The sequence below is a fragment of the Dermochelys coriacea genome, chromosome 1 (assembly GCF_009764565.3).
Source record: "Dermochelys coriacea isolate rDerCor1 chromosome 1, rDerCor1.pri.v4, whole genome shotgun sequence".
In the NCBI taxonomy this organism is placed as follows: domain Eukaryota; kingdom Metazoa; phylum Chordata; order Testudines; family Dermochelyidae; genus Dermochelys; species Dermochelys coriacea.
Window position 1 is genome coordinate 107160542 of NC_050068.2, and position 23986 is coordinate 107184527.

The window sequence follows — 23986 nt, forward strand, 5'->3', positions numbered from 1 at the left end:
TGTAAATACACCTGAAATTAAATACAGAAGTTACATTTATAGGGTATTATGATATTGGTTGGTAGTAACAATGCTGTTCAGATGCTGAGATTATATCTATGCTCCTGCCTTTTTTGTTTGATATGTATCCTCCTTTTTATCTCATTTTCAGAGGTATTGAGCATGTGCAACTCTGACTCAAGTCAATGGGAGCTACAGATGCTCAGCATTTATGAAAATCAGGGCCAAGTGTAGGTTTACTCTTAAAATAGTTCACCTGATTTCTCATTCTCAGGATTGACCCTGGGTTTCTAAGGCTCCCCTCTCTTATTTATCCTTCTGGTATAATTAAATATTTTGATTTTGTTCAAGAGCACAATAGTGATCTTGAAGCCATTGATCAGTGCTGTTCTGGTTAACAGCAGCCATTTGTGCAATATGTGGTGATCACCATCGGAACTGAAAAACCTCTCATCCATTATTTACCTGGGCTCCATTATCTCAGAAGGGAAAAAGACCCTGGAGGCCATTTCCAAACCCAGATCTTCCTTACCACAGCACACATACTGCCATGCTCATTGAAGCTGTTGCAGAGAGTCATAAACTACATCTGCCCTATAAACAGGGGATCTAAGTGGGGCTTCATTCTGAGGGCAGGTGATTTTATTGTATCTCTCCTCCATAAGGATGTCCTGTTGGTGGAGAGAGGTGGGGCAGATGGTAGATTTGATTTTATTGTTGCAATACAGAAGTCCCATTTGTGAATGGCTGCTCAGGGGATATGCTAAATCAGCATAGTCTCAGGCCACAGGTCAGTGCTGCCTAGTTTTGTGTTTCATAGACTCTTTATACACTCCCATGCAGAACACTGGGTGAATGTAGCTGCTTTGTAAGGAATATTTGAAAAGGAATAACTGATATCTTTATGTTACTGGAAATATGGGTGCCTTGATAAGCCTAAACTATTTATGTAAATAGATTTTTAGAATGAACTAATGATAGGTGAATTAAACAGAACTTTAATACAATGAAAGTTTCAAATCACTAATACTATTATATTTTTGAATGGCATTAAAAGAATTTTGGAATACTAGTGGTTGCTGGTTTTCTAATGACAATGGGCCGGATCCTGGGTTTCAGTCAAGGAAAATGGTGAAGGTTGTGTGAGGAGACAGAGAATGGATGCAAAGGCATCTTTAACCCTCCCCCATCCCGGCCATGTGCTTTCCTGATCCTGGAACTGACTGGGGGCAGAGCCATTCTTTGGCATACATTAGAATAGCCTTCAGGGTTTACAGTGGGTGCCAACAGTCCCAAATGGCCCTTTTGGCATATGGAAATCAGCTGGTGGTTAGAGAGCCAAGGCCTCACCCTCTTACAGTTGGCAGCTAGTAAAGAGATGGCATAGGACTCACTATAGCATTTCTACAGCATCAGAGAATCACCCTGTGTGGGGGAAACCCTGCAGTGATTGGTTAAGAAACTGTCTGTCCTGGCTTTATGGCAGTTTTCCACAAAGGAAGTGACAGAGTGGCTCCAGGGGCCTGGGCCTAGTGATTTGACATAAATAATATTTTTGCATTTGGGCATCTAAATATTATAAAAAGCAAATGGCAGACTTTGTTGTGACAGATAATTGTTTGGTCCTTTTCACCAGGAGACAACACAAAACACACTGAGACAGTAGAGGAAAATTCTCTCTGAGGCCATTGCGTGTTTCCTTTGTCTTTTTTTATTAGGTTTTTTTTCCCATAGAATCATAGAATATCAGGGTTGGAAGGGACCTCAGGAGGTCATCTAGTCCAACCCCCTGCTCAAAGCAGGACCAATCCCCAACTAAATCATCCCAGCCAGGGCTGTGTCAAGCCTGACCTTAAAAACTTCTAAGGAAGGAGATTCCACCACCTCCCTAGGTAACATATTCCAGTGCTTCACCATCCTCCTAGTGAAAAAGTTTTTCTTAATATCCAACCTAAACCTCCCCCACTGCTACTTGAGACAATTACTCCTCGTTCTGTCATCTGCTACTACTGAGAACAGTCTAGATCCATCCTCTTCAGGTAGTTGAAAGCAGCTATCAAATCCCCCCTCACTCTTCTCTTCTGCAGACTAAACAATCCCAGTTCCCTCAGCCTCTCCTCATAAATCATGTGTTCCAGTCCCCTAATTATTTTTGTTGCCCTCTGCTGGATGCTTTCCAATTTTTCCACATCCTTCTGGTAGTGTAGGGCCCAAAACTGGACACAGTACTCCAGATGAGACCTCACCAATGTTGAATAGAGGGGAACAATCACGTCCCTCGGTCTGCTGGCAATGCCCCTACTTATACATCCCAAAATGCAATTGGCTTTCTTGGCAACAAGGGCACACTGTTGACTCATATTCAGCTTCTCATCCACTGTAATCCCTAGGTCCTTTTCTGTAGAACTGCTGCCTAGCCATTCGGTCCCTAGTCTGTAGCGGTGCATGGGATTCTTCCATCCTAAATGCAGGACTCTGCACTTGTCCATGTTGAACCTCCTCAGATTTCTTTTGACCCAATCCTCTAATTTGTCTAGGGCCCTCTGTATCCTATCCCTACCTTCCAGCATATCTACCTCTCCTTCCAGTTTAGTGTCATCTGCAAACTTGCTGAGGGTGCAATACATACCAACTTCCAGAACATTAATGAAGATTATGAACAAAACCGGCCCCAGGACCAACCCTTGGGGCACTCCACTTGATACTGGTTGCTAACTAGACATGGAACCATTGATCACTACCCATTGAGCCCGACAATCTTGCCAGCTTTCTATCCACCTTATAGTCCATTCATCCAGCCCATACTTCTTTAACTTGCTGGCAAGAATACTGTGTGAGACCGTGTCAAAAGCTTTGCTAAAGTCAAGGAACAACATGTCCACTGCTTTCCCCTCATCCACAGAGCCAGTTATCTCATCATAGAAAGCAATTAGACTAGTCAGGCATGACTTGCCCTTGGTGAATCCATGCTGACTGTTCCTGATCACTTTCCTCTCCTCTAAGTGCTTCAAAATTGATTCCTTGAGGACTTGCTCCATGATTTTTCCAGGAACTGAGGTGAGGTTGACTGGCCTGTAGATCCCAGGATCCTCCTCCTTCCCTTTTTTAAAGATGGGCACTACATTAGCCTTTTTCCAGTCGTCCATGACTTCTCCCGATCGGCATGAGTTTTCAAAGATAATGGCCAATGGCTCTGCAATCACATCCACATTTGTTTTGTTTTGTTTTGTTTTGTTTTGTTTTGATTTGGTAGCAGTGTGTCTGAAGCATTTTTCTTTAAGTAAGTCAGTGTTTGTGGGCAGAATCTTTTAAAAGCACAATAATAACTGAATTATTTGATTAAGAATATGTTGAAAAACACTTTTTGACGTTCTAATACAATGTAAAGCCAACAACAGAAGTTCACGTTATTTTTAAAAAAAGAAAAGGAGTACTTGTGGCACCTTAGAGACTAACAAATTTATTTGAGCATAAGCTTTCGTGAGCTACAGCTCACTTCATCCGATGCATTTGGTGGAAAAAACAGAGGGGAGATTGATATACACACACAGAGAACATGAAACAATAGGTTTATCATACGCACTGTAAGGAGAGTGATCACTTAAGATAAGCCATCACCAGCAGCGGGGGGGGGGGAGGAAAACCTTTCATGGTGACAAGCAAGGTAGGCTATTTACAGCAGTTAACAAGATTATCTGAGAAACAGTGGGGGGTGGGGTGGGGGGGGAGAAATAACATGGGGAAATAGTTTTACTTTGTGTAATGACTCATCCATTCCCAGTCTCTATTCAAGCCTAAGTTAATTGTATCCAGTTTGCAAATTAATTCCAATTCAGCAGTCTCTCGCTGGAGTCTGTTTTTGAAGCTTTTTTGTTGAAGGATAGCCACTCTTAAGTCTGTAATCGAGTGACCAGAGAGATTGAAGTGTTCTCCAACTGGTTTTTCAATATTATAATTCTTGATGTCTGATTTGTGTCCATTCATTCTTTTACGTAGAGACTGTCCAGTTTGACCAATGTACATGGCAGAGGGGCATTGCTGGCACATGATGGCATATATCACATTGGTAGATGTGCAGGTGAAGGAGCGTCTGATAGTGTGGCTGATGTGATTAGGCCCTATGATGGTGTCCCCTGAATAGATATGTGGACAGAGTTGGCAACGGGCTTTGTTGCAAGCATAGGTTCCTGGGTTAGTGGTTCTGTTGTGTGGTGTGTGGTTGCTGGTGAGTATCTGCTTCAGATTGGGGGACTGTCTGTAAGCAAGGACTGGCCTGTCTCCAAAGATCTGTGAGAGTGATGGGTCGTCCTTCAGGATAGGTTGTAGATCCTTGATGATGCGTTGGAGAGGTTTTAGTTCGGGGCTGAAGGTGATGGCTAGTGGCTTTCTGTTATTTTCTTTGTTGGGCCTGTTTTGTAGTAGGTGACTTCTGGTACTCTTCTGGCTCTGTCCATCTGTTTCTTCACTTCAGCAGGTGGGTATTGTAGTTGTAGGAATGCATGATAGAGATCTTGTAGGTGTTTGTCTCTGTCTGAGGGGTTGGAGCAAATGTGGTTATATCATAGAGCTTGGCTGTAGACAATGGATCATGTGGTATGATCTGGATGAAAGCTAGAGGCATGTAGGTAGGAATAGCGGTCAGTAGGTTTCCGATATAGGGTGGCATTTATGTGACCATCACTTATTAGCACCGTAGTGTCCAGGAAGTTGATCTCTTGTGTGGACTGGTCCAGGCTGAGGTTGATGGTGGGATGGAAATTGTTGAAATCATGGTGGAATTCCTCAAGGGCTTCTTTTCCATGGGTCCAGATGATGAAGATGTCATCAATGTAGCGCAAGTAGAGTAGGGGCATTAGGAGACAAGAGCTGAGGAAGCGTTGTTCTAAGTCAGCCATAAAAATGTTGGCATACTGTGGGGCCATGCGGGTACCCATCGCAGTGCCCAGAATCCTTCTTTTTGTAGTGTTGGTAGGAAGGTCTCTGTGGGTTAATATGTTGGTCAGAGGTGTGTTGGAAATATTCCTTGAGTCAGAGATGTCCAAAATAGGATTCTACGTCACCACAGTGGCACTGAATTTAGCCATATAGAGTGGAAATCTGTCAAGTTCATGAAAAAACTCATACAGATACAGACAGACATCATCTTCCTCTCCAAATGCAAACAGACGGACATCATACCAAAAGAACTGAAGGTAAAAAATCCATTACAATCTACATACCACACAGACTATGCTGACAGCTTGTGCCACACACTCTCAAAGAAACTGCGGAACCACCTGATCAACATCCTCTACAGCAAACAGGGAAAGATTAAGAATGAGCTCTCAAAACTGGATACTCTCATAAAGAACCAACCTTCCACACAAACTTCCTCGTGGCTGGACTTTACAAAAACTAGACAAGCCATTTACAACACACACTTTGCTTCTCTACAAAAGAAAAAGGACACTAAGCTATCTAAACTACTACATGCCACAAGGGGCCACAACAGTGGTTCCTGTAACCCACCCAGCAATATTGTTAATCTATCCAACTATACTCTTAGCCCAGCAGAAGAATCTGTCCTATCTCGGGGCCTCTCCTTTTGCCCCTCCACCCCCACGAACATGATACAGTTCTGTGGTGACGTAGAATCCCATTTTCGACGTCTCCGACTCAAGGAATATTTCCAACACATCTCTGACCAACCTATTAACCCACAGAGACCTTCCTACCAACACTACAAAAAGAAGGATTCTGGGTGGACTCCTCCTGAAGGTCGAAACAGCAGACTGGACTTCTACATAGAGTGCTTCCGCCGACGTGCACAAACTGAAATTGTGGAAAAGCAGCATCGCTTGCCCCATAACCTCAGCCATGCAGAACACAATGCCATCCACAGCCTCAGAAACAACTCTGATATCATAATCAAAAAGGCTGACAAAGGAGGTGCTGTCGTCATCACGAATAGGTCGGAGTATGAACAAGAGGCTACTAGGCAGCTCTCCAAAACCACTTTCTACAAGCCATTGCCCTCTGATCCCACTGAAGGTTACCAAAAGAAACTACAGCATTTGCTCAAGAAACTCCCTGAAAAAGCACAAGAACAAATCCGCACAGACACACCCCTAGAACCCAGACCTGGAGTATACTATCTGCTACCCAAGATCCATAAACCTGGAAATCCTGGACACCCCATCATCTCAGGCATTGGCACCCTGACAGCAGGATTGTCTGGCTATGTAGACTCCCTCCTCAGGCCCTACGTTACCAGCACTCCCAGCTATCTTTGAGATACCACTGACTTCCTGAGGAAACTACAGTCCATTGGCGATCTTCCTAAAAACACCATCCTAGCCAGTATGGATGTAGAAGCCCTCTACACCAACATTCCACACAAAGATGGACTACAAGCCGTCAGGAACAGTATCCCTGATAATGTTACGGCTAACCTGGTGGCTGAACTTTGTGACTTTGTCCTCACCCATAACTATTTCACATTTGGGGACAATGTATACCTTCAAATCAGCGGCACTGCGATGGGTACCCGCATGGCCCCACAGTATGCCAACATTTTTATGGCTGACTTAGAACAACGCTTCCTCAGCTCTCGTCTCCTAATGCCCCTACTCTACTTGTGCTACATCTTCATCATCTGGCCCCATGGAAAAGAAGCCCTTGAAGAATTCCACCATGATTTCAACAATTTCCATCCCACCATCAACCTCAGCCTGGACCAGTCCACACAAGAGATCCACTTCCTGGACACTACGGTGCTAATAAACGATGGTCACATAAACACCACCCTATATCGGAAACCTACTGACCGCTATTCCTACCTACAAGCCTCTAGCTTTCATCCAGATCATACCACATGATCCATTGTCTACAGCCAAGCTCTACGATATAACCGCATTTGCTCCAACCCTTCAGACAAACACCTACAAGATCTCTATCATGCATTCCTACAACTACAATACGCACCTGCTGAAGTGAAGAAACAGATGGTCAGAGCCAGAAGAGTACCCAGAAGTCACCTACTACAAAACAGGCCCAACAAAGAAAATACCAGAAAGCCACTAGCCATCACCTTCAGCCCCCAACTAAAACCTCTCCAACGCATCATCAAGGATCTACAACCTATCCTGAAGGATGACCCATCACTCTCACAGATCTTGGGAGACAGGCCAGTCCTTGCTTACAGACAGCCCCCCAATCTGAAGCAAATACTCACCAGCAACCACACACCACACAACAGAACCACTAACCCAGGAACCTATCCTTGCAACAAAGCCCGTTGCCAACTCTGTCCACATATCTATTCAGGGGACACCATCATAGGGCCTAATCACATCAGCCACACTATCAGACGCTCGTTCACCTGCGCATCTACCAATGTGATATATGCCATCATGTGCCAGCAATGCCCCTCTGCCATGTACATTGGCCAAACTGGACAGTCTCTACGTAAAACAATGAATGGACACAAATCAGACATCAAGAATTATAATATTGAAAAACCAGTTGGAGAACACTTCAATCTCTCTGGTCACTCGATTACAGACTTAAGAGTGGCTATCCTTCAACAAAAAAGCTTCAAAAACAGACTCCAGCGAGAGACTGCTGAATTGGAATTAATTTGCAAACTGGATACAATTAACTTAGGCTTGAATAGAGACTGGGAGTGGATGAGTCATTACACAAAGTAAAACTATTTCCCCATGTTATTTCTCCCTCCCCACCCCACCCCCCACTGTTTCTCAGATAATCTTGTTAACTGCTGTAAATAGCCTACCTTGCTTGTCACCATGAAAGGTTTTCCTCCTTCCCCCCCCCCCGCTGCTGGTGATGGCTTATCTTAAGTGATCACTTTCCTTACAGTGTGTATGATAAACCCATTGTTTCATGTTCTCTGTGTGTGTATATCAATCTCCCCTCTGTTTTTTCCACCAAATTCATCGGATGAAGTGAGCTGTAGCTCACGAAAGCTTATGCTCAAATAAATTTGTTAGTCTCTAAGGTGCCACAAGTACTCCTTTTCTTTTTGCGAATATAGACTAACACGGCTGCTACTCTGAAACCTGACATCATTTTTAGTATGTTAAAAAAGTTACTAAACTCTACTGTTCCTCAACAACTACAGCTATTATTTCAATTATTATCAGTTTGACAAAGCACCTCATGATATTAGAATTTTATGAATTAATTAGAAAAGCACTTGCCACCACACAATTCTTTAATGTTTATTTATATTTTTCTATAGAGTATAGTGTTAAAATAATCAGGGCCAATATGTGTTTCAGTTTGCTTGCTCTTATGTTCTTTTGTTATTATTCTTTATAGAAACTACTCTTCAACTGTCCCCATGTATGAACAAGGTTAAAAACTAAATACCATTGTAGGGATCAATGGTCCCAGATTCTGTTAAGGGTAGTCTTTGGTGGGTGAAAAACTGGGGTAGAGGTGGGTGGGAAAGGTGGTTTAAAGTCATCTTTAAATATCCGGGTTCCTAAGGTCATCCCGTCAGTGGTGTGCTTTCTGGTACAAGCTAGAGAAGCCTTGCACTGGCTGCTTGTGGCCCCAAAGAGCTGATATGGCAATCCAGTAAATAGACAACCTGGCCATGCCTCCTGTGTCAGGAACCTGGAGAAGTGTGGAGATATTAGCTGTAGTCCATTGGGAGCTGAGTAAGAAGTAAGGCACAAAGCAGTCAGGATATACTGGAGACTGCAGCCCAGTGGATTCATGTAGTGTGTGTTCTAATATTGCGGGTGAAATCCTGGCCCCATTGTAGAGAACGGAAATTTTATCATTGACTTCAGTGGAGTCAATATTTTGATTTTTATTTATATGTATGTAGGTTGTCATAATTATGTTGATTACTGTTGTTTATCCCAGTAACAATTTTTTTAATACCCATTCAATTTATCTAACTCTGCTAACGCTACTAGCATGGTCTATTCCATAAAAAGGTGATGGAAGAATTGGGTTGTGTAATAGGAACTTCACTCATTTTTGCTAAGTTTAACAAATGGTGAATCACAGATTCATTTAACAAATAATCTTACAATAATATATGCAATGCAATTCCTTTGTTAATCATTTTACTTTATGAAGCACTTAGTATTAATTACACTTTTTATAATAATGCAATCTGAATTGTAAATTTGGATCTTAGTTTTTCAGAGCAAGAATTTAAAAGGTTCTGAATTGTGGAACTATGAACTTGCAATTCGTCTGTTGATTACTGGATTTCAGATGCTTTTGTGAAAAGTATTTTCTGAAGGGAAATCATTAGCTTCCTGAAAGATCCAATTTATCACTTATAAACAAATTATAATTTTTTTCCAGACCTACGTTGGAGATATACTGTTGCTCGTTAATCCATTTAAAGAACTTCCAATTTATTCCATTATGGTAAGTATTTTCTTCTAAAAATGTTATAATGTAGATCCCAAAACACTATTTCAGTAGATCCCAAAGCACTAAAAATAAAAAAAAAGAAAGAAAAAAAGAAATACCTCTGTTCTTTTCATATTAGGAACATCTCATTTGAATTTTGCATTAGTAGCAATACCTTTAATTTTGTCTAAGGCGCTCAGTGTCTTGTTCATATCTTTACGAATGTCTTCTTCAGGCCATAAACATTTTTATTTTGTTTTATTATGTTGCCTGTTACTTATCTTCTTCTCCTTGAATGCTACTAGTATGAAACAGAAATCTTGCTAGAGGTGACAACAAGCAGAACAATATTTCATTCATGGATTATTTGGGTACCAGCAAAAAAAAGAAAAAGGGTACCTAAAAGTGATAGTTCAATTGGGCCTGGGCAAAGCTCTCTTTCACTAATCTTATTTGATGAAATCCAATCCACTTATAGATAAGGTGTCTGTCATTTCAGTATCAAAACATTGCTACTTTTGCAATGTGGGCAAAACATACATTTACATTATGTTTTACATGTCATGTTTCAGTCTAGTCCTGTCATTTTAGATGCAGTGTCAGTGTGAAGCATTAAATATTGCCTATTATTATTATTATTATTATAATATTTTATTTCTGTTATATTGAGATGGGGGCCCTTGTGCTTAGCACTGTACAAACATGTAGTAGTTTTTCTTGAAAGACTTACAGAGAGTTTGTAGTATTCAGAATCACCATTAGCAGACTGTAGGTTGTGAGTGTTTAAAATGTCACATGTATGACCTAATAGTAAACTGGGGGAAACAAATGGTGTAAAGTACATGTGGCAGGGACAGCAGATTAAAATTGGGTCCTTAAATTAGAAATCACCCACCTGGTCTGAATATGGAATTCCTCAAGCCCTTTCCTCTTAGAGCAGGACTGGGCAACCTTAAGGTAGTACAAGGGCACAAAATCCACTAAAACCCTTTGGTGAGCCACACATTGTTTTTAGAGGCTACCCCATTGCATAGCTCAGAAATGTTTGCAACAATACAGCATGTTAACGAATACATAAACATGTATTAACAGTGTAAAATTGAAGTCTCTGCATGTGCTACATTTTCCAGTTTCCTTCTCAGTGGGGGTCCTGCCTTATACATGAGTTGCATTCCAAGAGGCACATGCATGTGCAAGGGGTTCTCTTCCCCTCACTTTGCATTGCTGCATATGGCCTTACTGAGCTGCCATCTCTCCTAGAGTGAGCCTGAAAGAGGAAGAGGTAGAGGAGGCAGAATGAGGAGATGGCAGGGGTTCTGGGAAGCAGGAAGCTGGGTCCAAGACCTCTCCCCTCCCACTGGAGACACCAGAACTCTGAATTTGTAGTAGCTTCTATGGCCAGAGGGGGAGGTGAGGCAGGCCTGGGCATTAGTTATGTATTGAGTTTGTACACTAGGCCTCTGCTTCTGCCTCTTCTCCCAAAACCTGTGAAGTGCACTGCTGAAATTGTGGGGTATGGCCAAGGGTAAAGGGTTAGCCTGTCTATTTTAGCACATAACTCTTTGATCTCCTATGAGCTTGCCCACTGGAATTATTTCCACTTCTTCCAGAGTAAACTGTCTGCATGGTCATTGTGTATTATGCAGGTATTTCTTGTTTGGTCAGAATACAATGGCAAAACAACATGGCTGGTGCTATTTTGTCCCTGTTTTTGAAGTAAAAGTCAACAGGACCTGATTTTTGCCCTTAAGTCAAAATTATCATGAAGGACTTAATCATTCAGGCAGTCCATACTTTGTGTAACTCTACAAACCAACCATATTGTTCAAGAACGTAAACTAATCTCTTCCAACTAGAGAAGAAATAATCCTGGATCTACTTCGGACCTCCAAAGAGGCACTTCCTGAAAATGTAAGAATAAAAGAGAAGCTGGACATCATTGACCACAAAGCACAGCAATTCAGTAGTTAGGAAATAGATTCTCAGAAAGCACCATCATCAGTATTTTGGATGCTAAGAAAGCAGATATGGAGGAAGTAAGAAATCAAGACCCAATACTGCTCTCTTTGCAGGCAATGGGAGCTGTTCAGTTCACTTCAGTAGGAGTAGGTTGGTGTCTGTTCCAAAGCCCATTGAAATTAATGGCTATCTTTCCCATAGGTTTTGTTGGGCTTTGGATCATGATCCTACGAGTAAGGCCAGACAGGAGGAAGCATTAAAATCTACCACTGTAGAAGAAGGCTGGGAAATCCTGGCAGACTAGAGGTGCAACAAGAAACAATTCCCCTGACAAAGAGTTAGGTATACAACAAGAAATAGCTGATGCAGATGGTGGAACAGTCTAAGATCCTTTACTGTATACTGAAGAAGAACAAGGCAATCAAAATAGATTCTATTCCGGGGAAAGAGGAGACCAGACAAAAAGTAGACTATGTTAATTGTAGACATATGGGAATATAAAGAAATTTTACAAACATATCAGTGAAAAACAAATTAATAGAGAAAAAGCTGACCCAATCATAAAGGAGGAGAGAGTGAAATTATTCAATTTTTCAAAAATGTTTGAACCCTTAAAAAACCTGTTATCAATAAGAAAAATAAGGAAAAGTATTTTGAACAAGGGGAAATGAGAAAGAACTTACCATGCTCATAAATACCCTAGTAATATGTGTAGTATAAAAAAACCATGAAAGACTAACCTTTATAAAAATATTTATTGATTCGGTAAATAACTACTTAGACTGTGAACTTCACAGGGCAGGAACTGTCTTTTTGTTCTGTGTTTGTACAGCACCTAGCACAGTGGAGCTTTGATCCCTGTCTTGGGGCCATTAGGCAACATCACAATAGAAATAAGAATAATTAAGAAGCAAATTCTATTTCTTTAAATTTTTCTTGTTTTTGAACTCAAAATATTCAAGAAATACGGGGCCATTTTTTATCTAAATATGCGGAGAAAATATTTTCTTATGAAGATTACTGTGGTGATTTTGAGTGGTAACTTCTGATTGCCATTGCATTTCAAGATGGTAGGTTGGTTGGCACTAATTACAGAAATGTTCTGCATTTCCTTAGCTTATATTACATTGAATCCCATAATTGTTAGATGTACTGCGTATTAAGGTAATGAAAATAGATTGTGTAAATCCATAAACAACTATATATGCTGACATGTTGCACAATGTGACTAATTAGTTACTGCCCTTACTTTTTCAATTATTGTCAGTCAAAAATAGAAAGAAACATTGGGGGTGACAGTATTTTTTTAAAGCCACTGATGAAGTACTGAAAAGATCACGTTCAACAACAGCAATATTTCACATGTACTTTTTTAAAAATCACTTTTCATTATCTTTTAAAGCCTTTAGCTTTAAAAATACTCTAATGACCTCCAACACTTATTTCTAGTAACCTTCTAATTACTGAAAATAAATCATTTTATGAGAAACTTTTCTTTCACAGATGATATAAAGTACATGCTAGTGAACACAGATTTCTGTTATTGCACTTGGTGCCAATGTCAATTTATAATAATAAAGCAATAATAGCTCCTAGGAACCTACAGGTGTCATCTGGGCGGTGTGTAAGTAGTCCCTTGTAAAGGCAACAAGTACTATAATAGCCCAATCTTGCTACCTATATGTAGTATTTCTTTAAGACAATGCTAGGATATAAATAATAAAAAGTCTGATTTATTAGTTGGGAATCTGATCTTGCAAATATTTAACACATGAGTTCAGTAGGACTAGTCATATATATCAAGGTTTTTTTGAGGATCGAGTCTGTGGTTTGTAACTTATTGAAATATTCTGCTATTCATGACAAAAAGAAAAAAGGAAATATTCACTTTCCTGGATAAGTGAGTAGCTCTGTGTTATCTCATATAATACAGAGATACAGTTAGTGAATAACAATGGTACTTAAGTCAGGCTCAGCATTTTTCAAATGAGCTAAACTATAGATATTTACAAGCCAATTTTGCTGAAGGCTATGATTCTAATTAGTTAACAGTCCTTAAATGTCAGGTTTGTCTCAGAGGAATGTAGGCTAACAGTAGGATAACTGCTTTTTGCCATTTTTAGCCAATGAGAGTAGAGCATGCTGCTAATTATGTGTATTGCAGAAGTGTTTCTAAATTGCAAATAAAGTATTACTGGGAGACTGCTGTGTCATATAATAAATTAATTAACTTGTAACCTAATTTCATTGATCTCTGTCTTATTATTTCAGAGGGCAGCCATGCTATTTTTGTTTAATATTTTAAAACCAGGACATTGAAGGATTATCATGTGAACTATAAATAATGTAATTTAATATATTATCTGGTTTTTAACAATTGGTCAAATGTGCATGATTGGCCACCATTATTATAATTAAGTATTAAAATAGAATATCTTAAATAGAATTCTTGTGGTGATATTGATATATTTATTGCTTTAATGAAATGCTTTACAAATAGTTTTAAGGAACCCAAATAGTTTGTTTATATTGTCCAGGGGTCCTAAAGAAGCCCCTTAATGAAGAGATGAAACAATATTGGTTTAGAATTTGCCACCTGTGTTAATGTTCAGTTATTTTTCAGGTCACCCAACTTTACCTAAGTGACTCTGGCAAACTGTGTTCCTCACTTCCCCCACATATATTCTCCTGTGCTGAAAGGGCTTACCACATGCTTTTCCAGGAGCGACGTCCTCAATGCTTTATTCTCAGGTGAAAATCCATCTTTCTATTAAGTGATTTATAACTCATGCCTTTGAAATGTTTCCCCAGGGAAAGGACAAGCTTTCCTTTTTATTTTTCCCCTCCAATTGATTTACTCATCTGTCTCATATATTGCAACATAACAGTGTGAAAGAAAATATTTAATTCAATAAAAAGAAAAGGAGTACCGGTGGCACCTTAGAGACTAACAAATTTATTAGAGCATAAGCTTTCGTGTTCGTGGGGGTGGAGGGGCAAAAGGAGAGGCCCCGAGATAGGACAGATTCTTCTGCTGGGCTAAGAGTATAGTTGGATAGATTAACAATATTGCTGGGTGGGTTACGGGAACCATTGATTTGTTAGTCTCTAAGGTGCCACCGGTACTCCTTTTCTTTTTGCGAATACAGACTAACACGGCTGCTACTCTGAAACATTTAATTCAATGTAAATGTTATTCATTTTATTGGGGAAATATCAGCTTCATTCAACTGCATCTTTAATAACAAAGATTTGTCCACAATCCAAAATTGTTTTTGTTTTAGTTATATCAAACTGATTATGAACTAGGATCCAAACTAGAAAGGAGGGATTGTCCAATGGCTCAGATGTAACCTAGGACTTGGGAGACATGGATTAAAGTCCCTGCTCTGCTATGGACTTGCTGGGTGACTCTGAGCAAGTCTTTCTGTGCCTCAGTTCCTCATCCTGTAAAATAGGGATACAAGTATTTGTAGTTATAAATACTTTCTGGATTGTGGAGCTGCTTGCACTAGGGGCCATATAAATACCTTAATTAGACAGAACTGGCTTATCAAACAGCCTCATGGTTATGAAAATTGAGGTAAGTGAATAGACATAATCACATGTATACATTTCATTAAATTGTACTTTAATAGATCAATGTTTTTCTAATCAGTAGAAGCACTGTATATTCCCTGAGCTTCACTGAATCTAATAAGTAAACATTTGTGTAATATGTGTTCATTTAAAAAATACTGTGCACTTTTAAAAACAAAGCTGTACTTTTATGGAAAAACTAGCTGCTGATTGGCTGAAACAAACCATAAATCTGTTTTACAACATATTCAGAATGGAGATGTTACTGAACTGTGCAGGGAACAGTGACCTTTATGCAGCAGCAGAAGCAGCAGAAAATTATTATCCCGTGTTCACATTCTCTTTATTTATATTTTTATTGAGGTGAAATAATTTGTTTTGATACAAATAAGAAATTTCCTGGCATTCAGTATGTTTGAGGAAGAGCTCCATAGAATATGAACTCTCATTTCATATCCATTTGGGACATAACTGGTAGATTAATAGCATTGAGGGGTTGGCAACAATAGTGTATGAGGTGGAGCCATAGAAAAAATCTCCTTACATTTTGAAAAATGTCAGATACCAAATTAAGATACTAATGTATAATGTTGGCAAATGCTATAAATGGAGAGATATTCAGTTCAATAAAGAACTGGTTTAGTGACAGAGCAGATGATGGTGATAATTTTAGATAAGGAGGGAGGCGATAAGTGGTACAGCAGAGCTCAGGATGTTGAGCCCCAAGCCAGTTCATTCTAGGTTACAGTATATCAGTGACCTGATGGAGGGATGATGTTAGAGTGTTCTGCTGAGATCATTAGAACTTGATGTCTGTATGTTATATCCAATGCAATCCACAGATATACACATTTCAGGCACCTTTTAGTTGGACTCTAATTGGATCCAAAGTTTAGTATAGAACTGGAAGCTGAAGAGAGAAAGATTTGGTGGGTCAGATAAAAATAATTTCTAAAGCTATGACCTACTGGATAGCCTAACACTAAGAGTTAGGATCACTGGACAATACTCTTTCTCTTTTTCTTTAACAATAACTGAGGGTATGTCTACGCTGCAATTAGGCACCCGTGGTTTGCTAATGCCATCTGACTCAGGCTCGTGGGGCTCAGGCTCGTGGGGCTCGTGGGGCTCAGGCTAAGAGTCTGTTTAATTGCAGTGTAGATGGTCAGGCTTGCCTGGACACTGGTCTCTAGGGCCCTATAAGGTGGCAGAGTCCCAGAGCTCAGGCTCCAGCTTCAGCCCAAATGTCTACACCACAATTAAACAGCCCCTTACTTGAGCCCTGCAAGCCCAAGTCATAGGCCAGCTGCAAGTGTCTAATTGCTGTGTAGACATACCTTGAAAGACTGGGGGAATTGAGAATTTTCTGAAGTACTTGAAGAGATATTCAAAAGTTCTTTCCTGTCTGAAATCAGTTTAGATTCTACTATGTGCAACTGTAATATAACCCCCATCATGAATCATTAGCAGGGTTTGAATGCCGAGATTCATATACTTAATTAATGAATGCTCATCTTATTAATTAATTAATTAAATTATTTAAAAATTAAATGCTTTTATTACTTTAATTAGTTAGTTAATTAATGCCCATTTTTATATAAACCAAAACCAAAGCTAAACACAATTATTGTAAGGCCATTCCTCTTGGTCAGAAGTGGTCATGAGAAATCCCTTTATTAGTCTTATTAACATTATTAATAATCATAAAATATCAGTGATGTGATTCCAAAATGACACAGACACAGTGGCTTCTGAGTTAACAGGAATCCTTTATTTGTTCTCCTTGTGATATTTTCTTCTATTTCTGGTTCAGGTGGGTAGTCTGAACTATCCTACGTACCAGTGTAGCAGTAGAGAGTAAAGTATCTGCCCTCCACACAGGCAAGCAGCTAGCCCAGAATCTGAAGCATGCTGATCTTGTTACTCCTTGTGTGGTTTGTCTTTAGTAATTGCTTAATACAGTAAAATCTTGTTAATATGTACTAATGAGCAGGAGAGCTATTGCAGGAGGCCCTGATCATGTAAAGTGATTCACATGGATAGACTGTATCACCATGTGGAGTCCTCTTGAAGTTAAATGGTAATCCATGCTGGCATAAGGGTCTGCACATGCAAAGGGAATTAATGAGTTAGTGAAATGTATTAAGAAAAATAAGCAAAGATATTCATTTGTTTGACAAGTCTAGTCTAGTTTTACAACAAGGAGTTCAGTGCTGTTTTTGTGGTTACAGATTAACATGGCTACCCCCTGATCCTAGTCTAGTTTTAATTATTGATGTCAATGCTCTATCGTCTCAGCACAAAACATTTATAAAAATAATGGTGTTTTAGTAATAGTTCTTACTACAATAATCTTTACTAACAAGTGAAGAGAGGTTGTCAATTTTGAGTGCAAAGTGTGAGATGTGTAGATAAGCAAATTAGTCAGATCCCACAGTATTAATACTTAGCACTTTCATTGCATTTTCAATTGTCAACATGTTGTACTCACATTAACTGCTTACTGTTACACAAGAATAAAGTGACGCTACTATTGTGACCAGATTACCCTTTTTTTAATTCCTCCTGAAGAGTCTGGAAAGAAAGAAAGAAAGAAAGAAAGAAAGAAAGAAAGAAAGAAAGAAAGAAAGAAAGAACACACACACTACAGAAATGCTTTATTTTGTCTGCAGTACATCAAACAACCTAGTACATTTTTGGAAGACACTACGGCAACCTGGAAATAGTGTCACATACTGTACACTCTTTCATCCTCATCACCCTCATCAAGCATGTCATCTTGTTTTATTAGTGAAGTTAGTGTCTATCTTCTATAGCAGTGGTTTAGTTCAATTTTTTTTGAACTAAGCTGCCTGAAGCCTATGTGCAAGAAGGCATTTCCCATGGGTTTAGTGGCCTTTATTAATCATTTATTAATTACTCTTTCATTGGACACACATACTGTATCTAATGAATTCTGCATACAGTGTAACTATTATTGGTACAGTTTTTCTTGGCTTATATAGACATTTTTTTCCTTCCAAGTTTGTCCAAGAAATAGTAACCACCAAGTGTCACATTCAGGTAATGTGTTTTCATATTAGGAGTCAGTTACAATGTCTTTCGTCTTACTGTATTTTCACCCCTAAGCACGTGCTTAACTTTCTCAGTATTATAGTCCCAGTGACTTCAGTGGGACTATTCACATGCATAAAGTTATGCTTAAATACTTTCTGGCTCGGGGCTAGAGTAAGGTTGAGCCGGAATAGCACAGTTCTTGTTGTCTACTAGTGCCCTTCTGTGCGTTATTCTAGCTCACTTTGGGAGGGATGCGGGCAGATCATGGTGGTCTCTTATCTTTTCACCACTCCCTGTGTATGTGAGCTAATACAACCTGTGAAGCACAGACAAAAGGAGATGGTGCACTCTCTCCAAGGCTGGTGGAGTCTACCACTTCAACAAGTGCTTTCTGAGGGCTTGCTGCAGTGCACTTATCCAGACATCATTCAGGGAGGGCTGTGGCTGCAAAAACCTTATGCAGCTAGACAGCTCAATTAGTGCAGATTACTATCAATATATTTCCTTGTATATCAACTTCCCCACCCCCATGTCGCTTTATTATCTCTCCCTGTTGTCTCTAAACTTACACTTAGATTACAAGCTCTTAAATGCAGGGACTGTCTCTTCATTATATGTCTGTACAACTTTGATGGGGCTGAAGCCTCTAACTACTACCACAATACAAATACATAATAATAAATAAAATGGAGAGGAAAGGTCTCCTCCACCCAGCCTGAGGATAAACAGAGGGCTTCAGTGACTCCCATGGCTCCTGCCCTCTGACCTCCCCAGAGGGTAGAAATTTGTGGATCCATATAGTAAGAGATTTACTGTTTTCCACCCCTACCCACAAAAAACAACCAAACAAAAATCCAACACTACCCTATATTCAATCTTACTCTTTCGGTAAGAACTGTGGGCCTTGTTTGCATTTATGCCAAGGCTAATTTATATTGCTTCACAAAAAGAAAAGGAGTACTTGTGGCACCTTAGAGACTAACAAATTTATTAGAGCATAAGCTTTCGTGAGCTACAGCTCACTGCATCCGATGAAGCGAATACAGACTAACACGGCTGCTACTCTGAAAATTGCCTTCACAGTGGGTGTAATTGTAATTTGCATCCACTTTAATGGATCTTTACACTTCACAGAGTGTAGTAAAGGGGCTCTATTGCAAATGAGAATTAGGTCCTATATTTTCATTTTGGGATTCAGTAAAAACTTTTCCCCTGGCCTTTAATGTTCTCTATTGTCTTGCTTCAGTTTACTTCATGCACCTGATCTTCCCCTGTGCCTGGTCCTTCTGCTGATCTACCATCTATTTCCTCTCTTTTCCATCACATAATCTCCCCCAAATTAGCAAAAGAGCCAGTTCTTCTGCAGCTCATCTGCAATCTGTCTGCTTAATTAGCTTTCTGTAACTCCTCATATTTTCTCTTTTCTCATGCAAATATGCTTCTTCAGTCTCTTCCCTGGGGCTTTTGGTGTTATGAGAAAAAAATTTCCATTTTTTCACTCTAGAAATGACCAAACGTTTCCTTAGGTTAACTCGATTGAACTGCATGATGTTACACTAGTGATGCATTTAGCCAAATGTTGTAGGGTTGTGTGTAGATTTTTTTTTGCCATTTATTCAGTGTAATTTGTTTTGTTTTTTTTCTATTCTCTCAGCTGACTTGTAATGTTTAATAGAGGAAAAACAGTGCAGGGTGCAGTTTATGTTAAAATATAGTTAGATTGTACTATGTGCTTATTACAGCCAAGGGGTGGACTTCCCTGTATCAAACCAGTTTCTAATACATTGTTTTATTCTTGCTTGCTTAAGTTCTCCTTCTCCTCCCTTCAAGGCATGCATGGCTTTATAAATGCATTAAGAACTGACAAGATAAGTATTAGAATTATCCAGAAAGCCTAACTACACAATAGTTTATAGATGTCTTGGTGAGAGTCAAGCATTTTTAGCAAATTTAGCCACCCTTCTATGGGACATTAATGTCTAATTTGGTGATTAAAACAAAACATTTAAAACAGATACATCAGAGGAATTATTTTAGTCTGTTACCCATTTTAGCAACCAGTTATGTTAATATCCAATGGCTTAATAGCTAAATAAGCCACATTTATAAACCCAGTGTAAATCTGAAAAGGAGTGAGATTCTCTTCCCTTAAAAATGATAGACTGGGGAACCTAATTTTGTTTTGTTTTCTCAGTATTTCATCACCCCTTATTTTCTACTAGAATTAATCATCAGAAAGCATTAATGCATTATTGGGCATCTTATTTTGTAAAGTACATAATTCTGGTTAAAAAATTTTAGTGATGCATTATTTCCAGTTGCAAAAAAGAATTACATCTATCTCCAATGTCAATATTATATAACAATAAACATGTTTATATAAACACAATAATTGTATAGCTATTCTTAATATTCTTAATTATTTGTATTGCAGTAGCACCTAAGAAGCCCAGTCATGGACCAGAATCCAATTTGTGCTAGGTGCTGTACAAACTCAGAACAAAAGGAGAACTCCTCCCCCAGAGAGTTTACAATCTGCCAGCTGATTTTCTTCAACCTGTATATAGCTTAGTAACAGAATAGATTTTAGCATTAATAATTGGCACACCAGGAAGTGTTTAGAATTTGGGTTCAGAGGAGCATCCAAAAATTTAGTGCATATTTGTAGATTATCGGAATCTCTTGGGGTTCCAAACTTGGTTGGCAGTTCAAGTGAACAAGACTTCTATGACTTCTCATTCAAGTCATGAATGGAAATAGTGCAAGAATAACCTATTTTTTCAGTATTCTGCACTTCTGGTTCTAGTACTTTCTGGTAACTGAAAATAAACAACATTTATCCCAAAACTTCACTCACTAAAAAATCTCTGAGATGACAACTATAGTGTATACCTAATCTACTTTTAATGCTAGTGATGGAAAAACTTTACTGTGCAAAGCCATAGCATTGCATTCCTTTGAGATGTTACTGTTGGCCTGTTGAAATTCCGAAAAGATACTGGTCCTTAGACATTTAGGCACTCTGAGAGGCTCAGGGACACATTGTGCATTTCACCCTGACATGAGGACAAGCAATTGGATAATGAATTATATGGCTACTGCACATTGACTCCCTTTGTTTTCATTCATTTTAAACACTTGCCAATGAAAATGGCATTAATCTATGTGAAATCTTTTGGGAGCACTCATGAAACCTTCATGAAGAGGAGAAACTTGGAAGAGGAACTTCACTGAAAAATAAAAGAGTAGCTTTTTTCTTCACAAGGAGTGAGAAAAGCATCCAGCACCAATGTAGGAGATATTGATAAAATGCTTAGGGATGGTGGTTTACACACATGACATGTTTCACAGGCAGTCTCAAACTCAAAGTAAATAGGTTTCTGTTGAATGAGTGACAGGTTCCAAAAAGTGGTTTCAGTTTTCAGAGAAAAAAAATTGGGGCTCATTTTAGACATTATTTCAAAGCTTTGAATGTTCTGTTTAATATCCAGACAAAAAACCAAAGTTTCCCCAACAGAAACAAATTCAGTTTGTGGTTATGAGCAGCTATTCTACCTTGCATATAATGTAGCATGTAACTGAACAGAAATAAGCTGTACATATGTACTGCTTAGATATGTCGCTTTTCAATCCGTTCTCCTTATTAAAATTTGATATAGCAGTTGCACTACAAAATTTTCTTAATGTATTTCTCCTTTATGAAATGTGAAATATTTCTATTCAAAATGGCATCTTGGTGCCTCAGAGGAGTTGTTTCAGTGCCTTATGCCCCTATTCTTCTCTGTGGGCTGAGCTCATGGTGAAGGAAGAAGGTATATCATAGGTGTCCTTGGCCATTGTGTGTTCTGCCAGAGAGCCCAGCCCATAGAAGAGAATGGGGTATAAGCACCTAAACCACAACTCCCATGAGGCACCTTTCAAGTTTCGGTCATTCTCTTTTTTTTTTTTTTTTTTACAAAATGCAATATTTTCTAAGGAAATCAGAAAAAAATGTTGTGTCAAAAATCCAATTCTCAGTCAAAAACCAGTTTGAATGGAAAATGGTTGACCAACCATAGCCTACATCAGTGTTCACTTCTACATATTTATTTCTTTAAAAAGTCATGACATGTGGTAATAGCAGATTGGTCTATCAGTGTTAATTGCTTAAACCTGTTAACAGTTCCTTGTTTTCCCCCCTATATGACGGTGCTCAAGGTCCCAATATATTTCCCAAATGATGAAATCCCCCACCCCCACTTACATTTGTGAACTGTGGGACAATTCAGATCAACAAAAACATTAAATATCAACACTACAAAAAGAAGGATTCTGGGTGGACTCCTCCTGAAGGTCGAAACAGCAGACTGGACTTCTACATAGAGTGCTTCCGCCGACGTGCACGAGCTGAAATTGTGGAAAAGCAGCATCACTTGCCCCATAACCTCAGCTGTGCAGAACACAATGCCATCCACAACCTCAGAAACAACTCTGACATCATAATCAAAAAGGCTGACAAAGAAGGTGCTGTCATCATCATGAATAGGTCGGATTATGAACAAGAGGCTACTAGGCAGCTCTCCAACACCACTTTCTACAAGCCATTACCCTCTGATCTCACTGAAGGTTACCAAAAGAAACTACAGCATTTGCTCAAGAAACTCCCTGAAAAAGCACAAGAACAAATCCGCACAGACACACCCCTGGAACCCCAACCTGGGGTATTCTATCTGCTACCAAAGATCCATAAAACTAGAAATCCTGGACTCCCCATCATCTCAGGCATTGGCACCCTGACAGCAGGATTATCTGGCTATGTAGACTCCCTCCTCAGGCCATACGTTACCAGCACTCCCAGCTATCTTCGAGACACCACTGACTTCCTGAGGAAACTACAATCCATTGGTGATCTTCCTAAAAACACCATCCTAGCCACTATGGATGTAGAAGCCCTCTACACCAACATTCCACACAAAGATGGACTCAAGGCGTCAGGAACAGTATCCCCGATAACGTCACGGCTAACCTGGTGGCTGAACTTTGTGACTTTGTCCTCACCCATAACTATTTCACATTTGGGGACAATGTATACCTTCAAATCAGCGGCACTGCGATGGGTATCCGCATGGCCCCACAGTATGCCAACATTTTTATGGCTGACTTAGAACAACGCTTCCTCAGCTCTCGTCTCCTAATGCCCCTACTCTACTTGTGCTACATTGATGACATCTTCATCATCTGGATCCATGGAAAAGAAGCCCTTGAGGAATTCCACCATGATTTCAACAATTTCCATCCCACCATCAACCTCAGCCTGGACCAGTCCACACAAGAGATCAACTTCCTGGACACTATGGTGCTAATAAACGATGGTCACATAAACGCCACCCTATATCGGAAACCCTACTGACCGCTATTCCTACCTACATGCCTCTAGCTTTCATCCAGATCATACCACACGATCCATTGTCTACAGCCAAGCTCTACGATATAACCACATTTGCTCCAACCCCTCAGACAGAGACAAACACCTACAAGATCTCTATCATGCATTCTTACAACTACAGTGCCCACCTGCTGAAGGGAAGAAACAGATTGACAGAGCCAGAAGAGTACCCAGAAGTCACCTACTACAGGACAGGCCCAAGAAAGAAAATAACAGAACGCCACTAGCGATCACCTTCAGCCCCCAACTAAAACCTCTCCAACGCATCATCAAGGATCTACAACTCATCCTGAAGGATGACCCATCACTCTCAGAGATCTTGGGAGACAGGCCAGTCCTTGCTTACCGACAGCCCCCCAACCTGAAGCAAATACTTACAAGCAACCACACCCCACACAACAGAATCACTAACCCAGGAACCTATTCTTGCAACAAAGCCCATTGCCAAGTCTGTCCACATATCTATTCAGGGGGACACCATCATAGGCCCTAATCACATCAGCCACACTATCAGAGCCTCATTCACCTGCGCATCTACCAATGTGATATATGCCATCATATGCCAGCAATTCCTCTCTGCCATGT

The 23986-nt window shown here is 39.7% G+C and overlaps 1 protein-coding gene across 5 annotated transcripts in view; it reads left to right on the top strand.

Moving 5' to 3' along the window:
- Positions 1-23986, top strand: part of MYO16 (myosin XVI) — a 627399-nt gene that overhangs the window by 330361 nt on the left and 273052 nt on the right. For all 5 annotated transcript variants that reach the window (XM_038387064.2, XM_038387062.2, XM_043509217.1 and 2 more), the window contains exons 12-13: positions 9331-9396; positions 13964-14091. In XM_038387064.2, coding sequence (XP_038242992.1) covers positions 9331-9396; positions 13964-14091 — 194 coding nt within the window. The remainder of the gene's footprint in view (positions 1-9330; positions 9397-13963; positions 14092-23986) is intronic.